Source organism: Corvus hawaiiensis, chromosome 26 (genome assembly GCF_020740725.1).
Source record: "Corvus hawaiiensis isolate bCorHaw1 chromosome 26, bCorHaw1.pri.cur, whole genome shotgun sequence".
Lineage (NCBI taxonomy): Eukaryota > Metazoa > Chordata > Aves > Passeriformes > Corvidae > Corvus > Corvus hawaiiensis.
In genome coordinates, this window is record NC_063238.1 from 24,020,716 (window position 1) to 24,037,718 (window position 17,003).

The 17,003-nt window shown below is 44.1% G+C and overlaps 1 protein-coding gene across 6 annotated transcripts in view; it reads left to right on the plus strand.

Annotated features, from left to right (window-relative positions):
* Positions 1 to 6,103: 6,103 nt before the first annotated feature.
* GRHL2 (grainyhead like transcription factor 2) overlaps positions 6,104 to 17,003 on the plus strand; it is a 67,783-nt gene continuing 56,883 nt past the window's right edge. For 5 of the 6 annotated variants that reach the window (XM_048286898.1, XM_048286900.1, XM_048286901.1 and 2 more), the window contains exon 1: positions 6,104 to 6,395. In XM_048286898.1, coding sequence (XP_048142855.1) covers positions 6,376 to 6,395 — 20 coding nt within the window. In that variant the 5' untranslated portion in view covers positions 6,104 to 6,375. Of the gene's footprint in view, positions 6,396 to 8,344; positions 8,643 to 17,003 lie in introns of those variants that run through there. The other variant, XM_048286903.1, reaches the window with a different exon arrangement.

A 17,003-nucleotide genomic window follows, 5' to 3' on the forward strand; every position in this document is an offset into this window, starting at 1 on the left:
TCTGAGAGCATCCACAAGGATAAATGAGCAATAGCACAGTGGCTGTCAACCCCACCTCTTACTCAGTGAATTCTGAAAGCAGCTTTTTCCATTTGCTGTGATTTTTTAAGTACCTTTCTCTTTGATTATAGTATTGACCTGTTTTAAGGGAAAACTACACTGATTTTAAGCAAACAGGATGGTAAGTCCATGTTTCCCAACTCCTACCACTAAAGTATTTCTGTGGATTCTATGGGCTGCATTTACTCTAGTTCTTGAGTGGGGGGAAAGTAAACAAGCAATTGTTTTTATGCCATCCTTCACCTGCTGCATTCTGGAACACTTATGCCTATTTTAGGACAGACTGTTGGAACAAAAAGACACATTTGTCATGGCATTTAGAATGCTTATTGTTGCAGGGCAATATTTTAGACCTATGGAGCTTCTCTATTTTTTTAAACTCTCAACATACTTATAACCAATGTAAAGACATTTGAAGCTCTTGGGTTTGCCCCATGTTGATCACACCCCTATTTCAATTTCCTTTAAAATGGTGCTCTGCTGGTCATAATGGTTCAAGGACTGACTGATGTGAGCTGGGAGCAGCACCCTTGGTGGAAAACACAGACTTGGCCATTCCCACTCTGCAGTGAGAGCCTTCTATCTGGGCCTCCATGGAACTTGGAGAACACCAGCCCATCCCCCCCAGGCACCCACGGCAGTACCAAGAACAACTGTGGGCTCATTTTGTACAACTGAGGAAATTCTGTGTTATCAAGAGGAAAGAAGGGCAGAAGGGGAGAAGAGGAGGGGAGAAGAGAAAAAAAAAGAAAAAAGGGGAAAAAAGGGAAAAACGAAAGAGAAAAAGAGAAAAGAGGGAAAAAAAGAAGAGAAAAAGAAGAAAGGGTTAAAGGAAAAAAGAGAAAAAGAAGAAAGAGGAAAAAAGAGAAAGAGAAAAAAAAGAAAAAGGAGGGAAAAAAGCAAAAATTTTGATAAGAAATTGGGTTTAAACTACCACTGGCAATTAAAAAATGTTCTAGTAATTAAAGAAAAAAAAATACAGGTATTAGAACAATTTTCTTACATTCCCCGGGAGCTCTTCACAACCTAAACAAAACAACGGCACTTTACCTTCATCTCAAAACAGTTCAAATTAGAAATACTCAAAATGTGTCCATGAATTGCAATTTTGTTCTGTGATGATGCAAAGACCTTGTCAATTGACACAAGAAGCTGGACAAAGCTTTAGGAAGATGCACTCTTTACATTTTTCTCACTGGTCAGGTTATTTACATTCTCTAGCTCTGCCCCATAAAGACAGGACACAATTTTAATGTCAGCATAATTAATGTATTTCCAAAGTCTTGGATCACATGTCACATGATACTGTCTTTCAGAGATGTCTTCTTACTCTTTTTTCACACTACAGTTTTACACTAACAGCAAAACTACTGTCATTAGGTGACCTAACTGTATTTTCACAGTGTTTAAAAATGGTTTAATGAATCACTAAAAAACTCTACCAGGCAGATCAAAGCATCTGCAGAAAAGCCATCATTCTATATTAAATTCTATTGAATTGGTTCCAAAACTGAGTAGTCTTTATGAAATAGATTGGTACTTTAATGTCTGCTAATCAAGTATGAACCTAAAATTCCAATCTATTGTCATACTTTGCCACCTTCTTACCTGTTTAAATGTCTCAATGTCAATCCTGAAAGGATTGACATACTGTGAAGTATTTTCATCACTAAAAATTACTTCTGTTTTAAGCTGAAACAACATTGTGTGTGCCACACTGCCTCAGTGCAGTGTTGCAGATATACAGGATAGTCATGTTATAACTCTGTCATGTTTCAGAACCATGAAGTCTACATTCAAAATGAGCAAAACAAAAAATACAGCTTCTCTTTTTTTTTTTTGTTCCATATTTCCATATTGCTTTGATGAATCTAAAAGAAATGCAAATCAGCATTTCATATAGAAAGTGCCACACTCAGCTCCACACCTTACCCTGTGGCCAGGAAATGCTTGATATTCCATGATCCTCCACATGGCTGAGCTGCTGCTGTCATACATGATGTGGAGGTACTTGAGAGCTTGTGGTTGTTAAAAGGCTTCCAGCAGATCTGTTTGGGGAGCGCAAATTGCAGTTTCCAGGCAGCATTACAGAAATCCACGAGTACTTGCCATTAATCACAAAATCTCCTATTCCAACAGGAATTTTGTATTTCCTTGTGAAGCATTAAAAGTCAACTGTTACCAGGATCATGGTTACTTAGAATCACTTTCTTGAAGTTAACAGTGCACAGCAATTCATTCTTAGGGCAGAAGAATGACCTGTTTTGGGGTACAGGAAGGTTGCACTGCAATCTTTTAAGCTTATTTTGATGTACACGATGGCTTCATTGAAGTCAGTTGAGGATCAAGGTCTGCACAAATTCCAATATAGTTTCATACAGAGGACTACAAAGGAAGGGCTGTAGGGAAGATTAACAGTAAATGTTCCATATCACAAAACTAGTAAGTAGGTGGTTGTCTTTGAACTTACTGTGAGAGAATGCATTTTATATCAACAGCCATCAGTGACAGAAAGACACAAATAAAAATACATGGTAATCACTGCCTACTGAAAACAGTTGTTTTCAAACATCTGCTCCCTCACTGAACTGCTTTACAACACTGTTTTGACATAAATATCTCTCCAACATCTTTTATCTCATAGACTTCTTTTAATAGTTTTCTGAAGTGTATTTTAAGTACTTGGTGCAATTAGTAAGCCTAGTTAAGCCTTATTTGTACACTTGATTTCCTTTACCCAGTGCTGGCAAGTCCAAACGACATTCACTGCTATGGAGTGAATAGTGTAAACATGAGGTAAAGCTTTAGACAGTTGAATTCTACACTGAATCCTTAAAATGCTACAAACAACTATCAGCTACTGTGCAAACAAAGAAGCAAGCACAGTATGAAAAACAGTAGTCTACTATTTTAAATATTTCCTGTACACTCCAAAGACAAGTCCTAGATTTTCAATAATGTATGGCATGACTATTCCATTTTTTCTCTACACAGCCTTGATTCTACAGGAAGCAAGACTGGTCTGCCCAGAAATAACATTATCTGATGTTTCAATGACTAACAGATTAGTTTATAATAATCTTGTAGATCATGAAGAATGAACATCGGGCTGGATTAAGTAGGACTTGTTTGACCTGTTCAGCTAGAGGTGGACTCTGACAATTTGATTCCAGCCTGCAGTGTGAAGCAAAAAGCTCATCCAGAAAACTATGAGCCCTATGCCTGCCTTCCTAGTTAAAATAATTTCAGGGTATATTTTTCTATATAAGCAACTCCTAACTAAATAAGAGTTGTCATCTCCAACTACCTCAAATCAAGAGTTCATTACTGTATTTTCCACTTATATTCCTAACTTTGACCTTGGAACTACTCCTAAGACAGTGAGCAGTAATTCAGTCTCCTGACTACCTCATTCTAAGAGAATCTCTCCTGAGAGCAGGCTGCTAAAGGCAGTTTTGTATTTGACCCAGTACTAGAACAACAAACTCCATTTCAGTTTGAGTTACAGTTTGGGTTTGGTCCAGGACTACAGATGGCATCAAATGTAGTTTTCTTTCTTGTAAAATCACATATCAGCAGCATTTCTACCTTGGGGAAGGTGGCATTTTCAAATGTGCTCATCACTGATCTTCCTCTCCTTCTTCCTATACATTTCATATGGGAAAAAATGGAGGGGGGGGGGAGGGGGAAAGAACACACAACAACATCCAAATTTTTCTTATAATTGAAAAATTAAAAAGGAGAAAGAGGATACCTGAACTGGTGTTAATCCTATTGATGGTGCTCAAACAGGTAACCTTTTGAGGTCTCAAAGTTTCTTTCAGCATAACAACTATTTGGGAAAGAAACCTTATCATTTGAGAAAGAAACCTTATCATTTCTACAGTTAACAGGGAGAGCTTCAGTAACTTAAACTGTTACAGCATGCTACCACTATTTCTTCAGAACAATATATAGTAATGTATTTGAGAGGTCCAATTTATTTTAGATTATATAGATTTTGGTATTCAAAATGACTGCATCATTTGCTATGAATAAATTACTCTGTTTCTCTTGTGTTTTATGAAGCCTTATAGCTTCCTCAAAATGCACTATGCAAAACAATTCATACAAGTATCGCCATGAATAATGGCCACACTGGCAACTTTTGACTGGATTCACAGATTGTATAATAATATTTCTTTCCTGTGACTGGTGAATGGAGAAAGAGAATGGCTAACTAATATCTCGTGTTCAATCAAAGGGTCATTGATCTAGGTAAAGTATTTTTCTAATTCTGCTTAGTTAAAGTGACAGAAATCTTAATGGGACTATGTTTAAGCTGACTTAAAACTGATTTATACTGAATTTGTTTGATTTGATTAGTTACTATGAACACAGATAAGGAGTGGGACCCAGTAACAGATATTTGTGCCTGTGATCCCATAATACCACTGACTTAGCAGAGTCAAGTTTGATTTCAACTGCAGCAGTAGGTAAATGAAGATGAGGCCCCAGACCGTAACATGTTTCATACATATGTATATATGTACATGTGTCTCTGTGTATACATATATATTTGGTTATACAAATATGTATTTCCATTAATATCCCTCCTACTACATTCCCCTGTCAAGGGAAATTCCCCTATTCAGGAGTTGGACTCGATGACCCTTGAGGATCCCTTCCAACTCAGGGTATTCTATGATTTTATGAAATCAAAGGTAGAAAATGGAAAATTCCCTTCAAATAAGACATTATAAATTTGATGGGTTTGAAATAATTCAGGTAATTGTCTTACAAAGATGACTAAGTAACATAATGGTCTACCCCACATAATGGTGCATTCTTTACACATTCAGCACGATTTGCACAGCAGAGGTTGTCAGCAGTCAAGTTGGATGCCTAGTATAGAAAGCTGTCTCCAGGAGGGCAGGTGGTAGCAGGAAGGATTAGTGCAGTCCTGACCTGTCTCTGATGGAGGAATGGGGACTGAGAATGGGTGATAGCAGATGGGAGTCTCGTTACTACCCTTCCACTCCCTGTTCTCAAACTGACTCAAGGAGTTCCTCTTCCCCACCTCCTCCATCAGGGTCAAAGCTGCTGCCCCCACAGCCCGATCCTGTTATCCCTCGTAAACCCACTTTGATCCTCTGGCAAAGTACACAGTAGGTTGTACTGGGCTGAAGGGCGACTGATGGATCTGCAGTCCTCTCCGTTCACTTCATCCCTGCATAATAGAGCCTCAATAAACACTCCATCCCAGCTTTTCCATTCTCTTCCAGCTTTCCGCTGCTGGCAAAACAGACCCCTCAACACCCATCATCAACATCCCCCAGTTCAGCTATCAGCTCTCAGATCCACACAGTGGGTGTCATCAGCTGGCACCACCTCATCCTGCTGCCGTGAGATGCCTTCTGCAGAAAGACATTCACCAACGTCAAACTCAGCTGGTCCCAGCCGTAGTAAGGTCAAAAGAAACAAAAGGGGGGGGGGGGGGGGGGGGGGAAGGTCAGAAACTCCCCAAACCCAAGAAAAAAAACAATCTTCCAAACTGTCCTGCGAAGGGCGACGCCTCCCTGGGCGTTATTCGACGGCAGCCACAGGCCAGCGGCCGAAGCCGGGGATTTCGGGCACGGAGCAGCCCGACAGGTGAGGCGGGCGGACCGCGGCCAGGGGCCGCCTCAGCCTCACGGGGCACCCGTGGCCCCGCGCCGCTCCTCGCCTGGCCTCGCCTCCTCAGCGCGGCCGGCCGGGCCCCTCCGTCCGCGGCAGGGAGGCGTTGTTGGACGGTGGAACTGCCCGCCGCCCCAGCGCCGGCTCCCCTTTTCTTTTTCTTTTTCTCTTTTTCCATCCCTTCCCGCTGGCGGCGGCCCCGCGGTGCCTCCCGGCGCGGGCGCGCGGTGCGTTCGTTACCTGGCGCTCGGCGGCGGCTCCTTCCTCACCTGTGCGCGCCTCTGCCAATGGCAGCGCACCTGGCGGCCGCGCCGCCCAATCAGCGCGCGGCTCGTCCCTCTCCCCGCTCCTTTAGTGAAAGAATCCAGCGCTGCTCGGGAAAGTTACCTGTGCGCGCCCGGCCCGGCCGCTCTCCCGTGCCGAGCCCCGCCGGCGCCCCAGCCCCGCCGCTCCCCACATGCCAGGGGGAGGGGGCTCTACCTGTCCTGCCTCGGCGGCTGGCTGTGGAGCCGGGAGAGGGGGGGAAGGAAAGCAGAATTACCAGTAGCTCTGGTTCTGCCGTCCCGGGCGTTCACACGCACACCTTCACCTGCACAGACCTGAAAGTCCAGTTCCGCCAGGCAGACGGAGGCACCGGGAAGAGAGTTCATTGGATCAAACATGTCACAAGAGACGGACAAGTAAGTGATCGCAGGCACGCGCTGCGCCCGCTGCGCGGGGCGGCCCGCCGGGCTGGCCGTGTTCCCCTTCGCCGGTGGCGGACGCGGACCCGCTGGGACGGCGCTTCTCCCTCTTCTCCCTCCTACAGCGACGCCGGACTGGGCGCACAGACACTCCGGAGCGCCCGAGGACGCGGCTCGCGGCCCCGCACCTCGTTCTTCGCCTGGCCGTGGGGCTGCGCGATTATTTGTTTAGCTCCCCTTTTAGTTTAGTTTTTTTATTTATTTGTTTGTGTTGTTTTGGTTTTTTTCCCCCGTCACCTCGAGGGTCGCTTTTCGCGACAGAGAGCTCCTCGCCCTGGAAGAGCGGTGCGGCCTCCGCCCGCCGAAGGCCCCGGACGTAAAGTGCTTCTTGGCTTTTGTGTTGGCGCAACAAAGAGCTTTTATCCCCAAAGGGCTGGGCACGGCCATCTTCCTCCCCTCGGCTGCGGCCGGCGGGGCACGGGGCCCGGGCGGCGGGAGGAAGGCCCTGGCTCGGCCCAGGTGCTCCCCGGCCGCTCCATGCGGCGCCTTCTCCCTCGCCGTCCTGACCTTGTTTTCCCGGCGGGACGCCCAGGCGGGCCCGCGGCTGCTCGGAGACCGGCGGGGTTAAAAAGTAACTTTCCCAGTAGCGGGGCTGAAGCAGAAGGATGAAGACAGGAGAGGGAAGCCTCCCGCTCCTGTCGGCCCCGGGCCCGCCTGAGCCCCTCTCCCGCCCGGGCCTGGCGGGTAGCGAGGCCGGGACAGAGCGGCAGGGGTGCAAGGATACTCCCATTGTCTCCCGGTGCCGCCGGCCGTGGTGTTAGGTCCCCCCGAGACGCGCAGGACTGCGGCGGGGCCAGCGGTGGGCTCGGCGTCCCCGGGACGGGGAGCACCGCCAGGAGCCGTCGGTGGGCGCGGTGGGCGCGGAGGCCGCGGCGTGCGCCGCTCCTGCCGTCCCGGCTCCGCCGGCGCCCGATCCCGAGCGGCCCAGGCCGGGGGTGGGGTATTTACCCCCGGTAAACAACTTGCACAGGCGATGCCGCGCTCCCGCCATGGCGGCGGGTGGCTCGGCGTGGCGCCCAGAGCCGCCGTGAGGCAGCCAGGCGGGAAGGCCATTTTCCCTGCTCGGGTGATTAGCGTTTCTGCAGGAGGTGGCTGGCGAGAGTTACGGGGTAAGGAAGATGGAGGGCGGGAGGTGGCTGTTTTGTTTTACTGCTGCCCCGGTGCAGGTAGGAGTGCTCCAAACACGGGTGTGACCTCGGCTACGTTTGGTGTTGCTCAGGTGCCAGCCTTGGTTGGGCTCCCCCGAGCCTTTGTGCCAAAGGAGGTGGAGAGGAGGAGCCTGATGTTGGAGAGAGGCTTGGTGACAACCTGCCTGTCAAGGAGTGAAAGAAGGAGATTACCCGACAAAAGAAAACAGCAGGGTTGGCTCCTCTGATAGGGAAAAGACAGGACGGGAAAGATTAAACAAAAATATTAGGCCTGGCTTTTTCAAACATCAGCTGACAGTGGGATTGTATAAAGGTAGCTACTGACATGAAATTAAATTTATTTGGGTAGGAGTTGAGAGTGGCGTTTAGGAGTTCATTTGAGCTGGGATGGGAACGAATGCCTTCAGTGGCCAGATTAGAGCAGTAAATGATTAAAGTGCAAGGAAGGGAATAAGAATAGAGCCCTGAGGGGTTCGGATAAGTGAAGGAGCAGCTGAAAGAGCAGTCGTTCAGTTGGGTGGGGAACCAGATTAACTGTGGAAGAGCTGACAAGCAGTGATAGAGGGCATCCCAAGGCGATGGGCAGTTCCAGAACTGCACGAAGGTGAAAGGGGCCTGTAAGTTAATTCCTGGCTAAGCCTAGTTGCCAGTAGTTTCAGCAGCCAGAAACTAGGCTGCGGCAGATCAAGGGCAGTTAGTGGGAGTGGGAGGGGAATATGGAAAGGTAGGGGGGGTCAGAAGAACAACTTCTCACCATAGTCGGCTTTGAATCAGAAAAACAGTGGAGAGGAACGCTAGCTCATGTCAGAAACTAGGGCAAAAGTGGTTTCCCTCTGGGTCTGGGATGATACTGAGATACTGGGCTATCCTTCCTTTCCAACAGGAACAATATGGCATGTGTGTAAAGCTTCTGAGACTGGAGCATTAATGCTCTTCATTCCCTGCTCTGTGTAGTGCTGCTGCTGTTACCACTGTGAGGAACTTAAGAGCAGTGCAGAGCACACAGCCTCAAGTAACAGCACTTGCTCCATTGCAGGTATGCCTGTGATCTGTTTCTGGTTAAGGTGTTTAGAAAATTCTTAGGTGATAGGTAAGAGTTTGAAAAGGAAGTGAAGAGTAAAGAAATCCCTTGTGTTCTCTATATGCAAGTGTAACATGAGAAGACAAATACATTTGTTTCCAGAACAGATGACCAGATGGAATGAGATAATAGACTGGTGTGAGGAGTTTGCATAGGAAGGTTTTTGGTGGTTTTTCTTTTTTTTTTTTTTTTTTTTGGTGTTTTTTTTGGTTTTTTTTTTTTTTTTTAGGCTCTAATTTTATCCAATTAGAACCTAATCCAGAGAGTACATTATTCTCCTCCACATGGCCTTTCTTTTACTTAAAACCAGATCTTCCCTGCAGGCAAGACTGGAGAGTGGAGCTCATTATTTCGAAGTCAGTTAATTTGTCAGTCATTGGATGTGTTTTTGTGGGGCTTGTGCTACTAAAGTGCTGGTGTAAAGGACTAAGCAGTGGAGGGGATATAGAAAGTGTGGAAAAATACATTCTGTGGCACTTGCTGGCTTTTATGGGGAGGTGGTAGACCCTGCTGCACTACTACACAGAGCTGCCTGCAATGTCTGTCTTTGGAGGGAGCAGTAGGGACAGGTTCTGTAGTGCTTTAAGGGAGGAAGGTGGACAGGTGAAAATGCTAAAGAACCAGGTGTTTGATTCTAATGCTAACTGAGGAGCTTGGAAGGGGAGATTATCCTTAAGATAGGTGTGCTATCTCCGTGTCTTTCCCTTTAGTCTTTCTACCTAAGTTGGGTCTTTCCTGCTTGCTTCCACAAACTCTGGGTCAGGAGAGATAAGGCATGATTGTACATGCATTTTTCAGAGGTAGTACCGACTTAAGCAGGCTGTGGCCACTTGTTCCTACCTCTGTTCCACCCTCTCAGCTGTGTCAGAAGAGCTGTTTGTGCAGCTAGAGAGCTGGCTCAGAGTTGAGGAGGTTATTTTTGACATCCATTTTTCATCGGTCTGGGTTCATAGGCAGCGGGGGTGCAAGCAATGGCAGGTGTTAAGAAAATAACTGTTCAGACCATAATGTCCACAGAAGGAAATGCGTGTCACTCCCACTCTGAGTGTTTTAGACGTCTGTGCTGCTGCTTCTGTTATTATCCAATTTCCCTATCCTTTGAGGGGAACCTGGGGATTGATTGACACTGGGGGACATAGGGTGGGGAGGAAGGAGCATCCCTTTTGCAGGGTGAAAAGATGATTCTAGGGTACACTTCTGAATTTATAGGCTAAAGTTTTTCTTTTGTAGTATACAAAAAATGATCACCACGGAACTCCAGTCGTGGCTCCGGTGCATTAGTGGAGTGAATCAGTGAGCTCACTACTTGTGAGACTTCACTGGGTTTTAGAAATTGACAGTACTTCTGTGAATGAGGAGCAGCAGTTGTACAACCATTTGAGATCTGTCTTGTAAATGCCACAGTTTGCCCCTGCTGCTCCTGGGGTTGTGTGAAGTCCTGGGTGGGCTGGGACGGCAGTTGCAGGAAGGGCAGGCTCGTGGCAGGCCCCAGCACGCCGGCCACCGCCGTGGCTCTGCCGGCTGCCTGACTGCCCCCCCGTCAGGCTCCCAACAGCCCAGGCTGTGCAGAGATACTCAGGACACCAGGTAGCTGGAGCATGCTGATACTGCCCACATAAAGGAGGGCTTGGGGCAGCCTGGGTCTGCAGTGGAGCATGTGCTTGTAGGTAAATAACTGAGTGGAGAGCGAGCCCGTAGGTGGGAATGGGTTCAGACCTGTTTCCACGTGTCAGTGGAGGCATGTTCACATCCAGCTTGCTGTTTGGTAGTATCTGTTGCAGAAGTTGATCTTGGGCTCTTCACAGAGTAATTTTGATTTATTGCCTTCATAATATTTAACTTGAGCATCTAGTACTGTAACACACAAAGGGGGTTTGTCATTTACAATGTCATTCTCTGTATTGTTCTTATTTTTTTCTTTGAGGTCCAAACACATTTCCCATCAGCAGATATTGAGTAGCAATTAGGTGACAATTCACTCAATTTTTATTTTTTTCTCCACAGCCCATTGTGTGAATAGGGCATCCAATGAGATTAATTTTCCAAACTCATCTCGGTTACTCATCTGGGAATGAATGGAGAAACAGGAATTAGATGTGTTAATTTCTTCACTTTTCAAATGTCAGACATACTGTCACAGATGTTCCCTAGAAAACCATTTCTGTGCAAGAAAGGTGGAAAATCAGTGTCCAGAACCTCATAGAACTTGCAACCATAAGCTTAACTAAGAGCAGGAAGAGTATCAAATGGTTAGGTCTTGCTGTTTACACTGCTGTCTCTTTGGTGCTGGAGTCTGAGACCAGACTGAAGATCAAAGCCGAAGAGGAGGGAGGGGATTTTCCCAGGTCACTTTAACTTGATTGTAATGATCATATAACCTCTTCCCTGTGGAAAGGTTAGCAGGGACATCATCGTCCTTGTTTTGTCTGGGACATCTGAAGGGGAAATGATATTACACCAGTTGACATTTGTTGTCAAACACTTTCACAAATACTAATCTAGTGCAGTGGCTACCTTCAATATTTTTTTTTATTTTATTAGGAAGCAGCCAATTAAGCTTCCCTTTTTTGTACACACACAGAATAGCACTTTCAAATGCTGATCTAGAAATTATTCCTGGGATGAATCTTTATTAGCTTTTTAATCAGTGATTGGGACAGTATTAGCTAGTTAAGAGAAGTAATTATTTCAGACATCTTAGTATACAGGGATACTGTTCTGTTCTTCTACAGTGTTAATGCCATAAAAAAGACAGTGTTACAAAATTACAAAATATTTAACCGAGGAAACCGTATTAAGTACATGTGAACTGTGAAGTCAAATATTGCAATGTATCTATAGCTTGAGAGTATATCTCAAACATCAAAGATTACATATATACGTTTCTTTTATATAAATATTTATCTATTTATAGCTATATATTTATATAAATAGATTTGTTAGCTTGACTAATTTGGGGAGGGAATGGTTTATTCCATAATAATGTATTTTAGTAGTTCTGTAAAGTATATTTTTGGGTTTGTGTGCTTTTAAAAAATATTTGTGGGAAATCTTGACTCCCAGGTTTGCTTGTTGAATTCATGTTTTCCTTCTGACTCTGTAAAAGATTTAATATCCTGAAAAAACAGCAATCAATGCTATCAGTGCAGTAACTATTCCATTTACATTAACTCTGTGGAAGCAGTGAATGAACAAGGACCATGGGGCCAAGGGTCAGGTTAAATTGCAGGAGGTCTGGGCAGCCTTGTCATGACCTGTTTTTAATTTTAAAGCCTGCTTCTAGCTGCTTCAAGTCAGCTAAAACAACCTTGGGTGCTATGCACATTCGAAGTACGCTTCTTAGGAAAACAGCATGGCCTGCTATGAAGCTGCTAAATAGTTGCTAATTCTGATCCACTCTGTCAGCTCCGGCAGAAATGCTGTGAGCTTCAGGTTTTCCTCATTTTTTGAGATGTCAGTGATTTTTTTACAAATGTGCTGAAACCTGCTCTTTTTTTGCGACTCCGTTTTTCTTGGTTTAAAGAAAAGGCAACAGGCTTAGTACACAAGTAACAAAAGGTTGTCTGGTAGAAATAATACTTAATTACAAGTGAAACAAAAAAAAAAGTCTGAAATCATAGGTATAAAAAGTCTGTCTCAGGGTAAGTAATTGCCTACTTGAACTAGTCCTCAGTAGGCATTTATTGTATGTATTTAATCCTTGTGTCAGATTTCTTTTTCATACTTTCGTTTTGACATAGTTAATATTTTTTTGTCAATGTTAATGAATCAACTGTTTGTTTTAATCTCTTTATCACTATTGTGCGCTTAAGTTATTTTGGTTCAGAGTAAAAACAAATAAAACTTATACTAGGCATCTAATTGTTAAACTAGTCTGTTTTGCCATTCACTGTTGCTATTCTTAATATATTATTTTACTTCCTCTCAGAGTGTTTAGTAACAATAATTTCTTTTAATAATTTCGCATGTGTAATCTTGTTCAGATTTGTCTTGTGCTCAAAAAGTATAATTGTCCCAAAATTGCAAGAGTCCCAAACTTGCACTCATTAGAAGGCAAAATGACTCAGTCTCTTTAATGGGAGTTTTTTCCTTGGTATGGACTCCTGGCTGGGCCAGAGGGCATCTTACCTTTTTGTTTCCTGGTGGTCTAAATGCTTTGATTTTTTTTCCTTCACTCTCAATTCATTTGTATATTTATATAGTCACTGAATTGGGTTAAGTACATTTTGGAGACCTGTTGTGCTTCTGGGAATGGTGTGATTGTTACCATTCACACCATTCCCAGACAAAAATGCTGGGACACATGGGCCATAATTTTCCTGTTTGTTAAATGTTTATGTTCCTTTGTAGTTTTAACGGAACCCTATTATCTAATTGAAACAACAGTGTTGCAGACTATTTAATTATAGCTTTGTCAATAAATCCTGATGGATCTCAAGTTTTTTTAAACTAAATAAATCAAAACTTGCAATGAACCACACAAATTGTTGGGGTTTTTTGGTGGTATTTTGTTTGTTTTGTTTTTAACTTGATGTCTAGGCAAAGTAGTATTCTGAAGGTAACAAATTTGGGCCAAAACTAACATTAGAATCTTTCAAACAATTGGTTTCAAGCACTAGGACTAAGTTTGATGTATACCTCTCTGTAAAGAGCACAGGCAGAAATTTATGATCTGGAATCTGAACTTTAACTTACGCAGTTTCTGTGGGATCTGTCCTGCGTTTTAAATGGTCATAGTTCTTCACTTTGTGCCTGTGAATTCATATGTATGTGCATTAGTTTTAAGACAAATTGCATGAACATCTGTTCTAGATCTGTTTTATAGTTGTCTTATAGCTGAACTGAGATTTGTGTAAGTGTAAAATAAACTTACAGAGGCTTTTAGGGCTACTGAAATGTTTGTAAATGATCATAATCTGCCCTCCTTAGCTGTGTCAAAACTGAAGTAGGAACTTCTGCTCTCTTTTCCGGTTCTTGGATGCATCTGGAGCATGCTCCTGTACCTTTTGTCACACCAAATGAAACATGGGTGTTGTCTACAAGTTCAACATTTCTTTGACTTTGCACTGGAGGCAGGATGCAACATGGTGTGTGGTGCATGTCTGTGTGCAACAGAAGTGGTCCCTTTGGGTAGCATCTTGTTTTGGAATTTGTGTGTCTCCCAGTATTTTGATTGGGGACAGTTGCCCTGTTCACCTTCTTATCATGCAACTAACAAGGAGCTTGTGATAAATATCCTATGGCCTTGATGTGCTGGGCTGGGAACGAAGGTGATGTGAGTCTGTCTTGCCTTTTCCAGTTATTTGACTAGTGCTGAAATTTCTGGATGCTTTATAACAGCTGTATGGGCCAAAGCCTTGTATCCCTTCTCTTGAAGGGACATTTTGCAGAGGATGTGCGCAGAAGTGCCTGGTGCTCTTATCTCACCTGTGTAAGAATGGGCAGGCTCAGGCCTGGGCTGAAACCTGGGAATTGGAACTTCTCCCAATCTCCTGCCTCACACATATCACTTGTGTGTTCCCATCTGGCACCTAGCCTCTGCAGGGAGGGGAAGGTCCTCATGCATTGTCATGGGGTGAAGAAGTCTGCAGGTATATTCATGGAGCAGCTGGTTGTAACCTTTTTTTTTTTTTTTTTTTTTTAAGAACAAATGCAATGTCAAAAAACCTTGTAGTTAAAAAATGGAAGTGCCTGGGCTGGATGCCCACCTTGGCAGCCTAAACAATCTGCTTTGGATTTCAGGATTGAATTTCCTGGGCAAGGCAAAAGATGTGAGGCAGGTAGGAAGAAGCTTTCTTTCCCACTAGTGCCATCCTGATCCCACTGGATCAGGATGGAATGCTGAGCATATGATGGAACGGGATGCAGATGTACTTGGTGCAGCATGGCTGCATCAGTCTGCTTTATGTTCAATGGCAGATATAGCTGAGAAGTTGAGGGCTGCTTGAACTTTGCAAATTCAAGAGAAAGCTTTTGAGCATCAAAATTGGTTTTGAGAGACTGGCAGGCAGGACACCTAGTTCCTGAATAAAATGGAAGTTCTGATCACCAAGCCTTTTATCACTGTTCGTGAGTGTGTTAATGGGCAATTCTGATTCATTGTAAACTCATTCGCAAATTGCATCGAGTTGGGTGAGAATTTGCCTGTAGAAGGATTTTATAGCCCCGAGGGCTGGCTGTTGTATGCTCATTATCTTTAATCCGAGGAAGAGCTTGAAAGGCTGGCCCTTTCAATTTAGCTGATTTATTGATGTTAAGTACAATGTACCTCTCCAGGTTACGTTGTTGTACTGCAGTAATTGAAATGAAACAAAGTTTTGGACATCTTTATGTTTATACACTACACTTGGTTTTATAAAATTCCATAATCTTAATTTTGAAAAAGTTAAAAAAAAAAGTCACCATAACTGCTGTTAATCTGGAAAATTTTATGTATGTCTTATGAGAATACACAAATCACGTCAGACGGTATGAACAGGAAAATCTCTACTAAGCAGTGGGGAGAAAAAAAGATTTTACAAAATAAAGGCTATCTGAAGTTTAGTCTTGACGTAAATGCTCAAGTGTCAGAACAATCTAGCTCCTAGATAGACCATTCCCCAGAAAATACCTTTCATTCTCTCACACTTATTACTGTTTGACATAAAACAGTGGAAACATTTTACATTCATGCGGAACTCAAGTGATATCTTGAAAGGAAACATTTACTTTTTTAGACACAAAGTATCCTGAATTCTTCAGCTTTTCCCCATGATAAAATGATGGTGTGCTTGTACAAGTGCATCCCTCACAGCTGTGTTCTGGTTAGCACACATCCTGACTTCCAGATAGAGGGGTGGTGGGCTGGCCCGGGTGAGGAATGGGCACAGCAGGGGTTACTCTTGTTCTCTGGTCTTTAGCAGGTTTTTAGATGTGACTGGGGCTACAGCGGGCATTTGCTGGTGTTGGTGGTCAGGTTGAGTGTAAGTCTTGCAATCTTGGCCTATCTTTCTTCCTTAAGTGTGTGGTTCTTGGTGGATGTAGTCACTGATGGATTTGCAGCTTTTGATAAGATCCGTAGATCTATGGATCTGCTAATTGCAGGCTCCAAATAGGGCTTTTCTTTCAGCTGGGATGGTCAGAGCAGCTCTACAGTGGGATTGCTGTTACTCGTAGTTGTTACCCTTTGTGTTCCACATGGCCCAGGTGCCACCAGAGTCGCTCTCCTCCCAAGCAGCTGTCAACAGTTGCACAGCTGGAACAGCTGGGGTTGCCCTGGCATGGAAGGATGACTGGCAAGACCAGGGGAACTTATCTGTGTAGAGCCTCACTTAAGATGTTGGGTTTTCTTGGCATATATTAAAATATAATATATTTATCTCCTCTGGTTATGGAGGACTTTTCTACCCCTCTGTCACATTTAGCTGAAATCTTCCAGGAGGTTCAGCAGTTGTGCAAAAATGAAAGGGAATGTGTGTGCATACACAAGTCTCATTTCTTCAGAGAAACTCTCCCTCTCATCCAAACGACCTTATTTAATAGAGAAGTTTTCTTTAAGTGAGCCCAATTGTTTTGGCTGACTGCTTTGGCTATAATCTTTGAAATGATTGACTATGTTAAATCATGATAATTAGCTCTGACCATTAACCTCCCACAGAGCTGATTACAGGGATAGGGGTGATGAGGAAGTTTTTTATTTTTCTTAGTGCTATTGTTTCAGTCTGTTTGCAGAGTAAACACAATGAGTGTGTCAGTTGATTACGCTTCAGACCATCTCTCAAGGCAGAGGAGACAGATAATTTGTTTTCAAATGTGAAAACCTGAGTTTTAGAAAAAACATCCTCTGGAGAGATGTTGGGAAGGCTCTAGGTCTATGCACCTGTGCCTTTCCAACCATCTCAACTGTCTACTTACTGAGTTGCTGTTTCTAGAGCATTTGCTTTGGCTTTTCCCCAGCACAATCATATATGCATGTCTGAGAGACTGCACTCTGGTCATTGCTTTAAGATCATCTTGACTAAGTTAGAGCAGCAGAGACTGACTCCTCCCCTCCAGCATTTTCACAGACAAGCACAGCCCAAGTCTTAGAAGGTGTGTTTTTAAAGGGATCTTGCTGTTTGACTGTAGTGCTCATGAATCAGTTGTGACTGTCACACGGCTGTGAGTGCTCTGAGCAACAAAAGGCACTTATTGGTTGTAAGGGAAGATTGCTACAGGAAGGAGGATGAGCGGGAATTTGTGCGTTGCAGTGGGCAGCTGCCCATACGGTGAAACAGCCCGGATTTAGCTGAAGGGGAGCTTTGCTGAGGAAAGGAGAATCTTTGCTTGGAATGATTG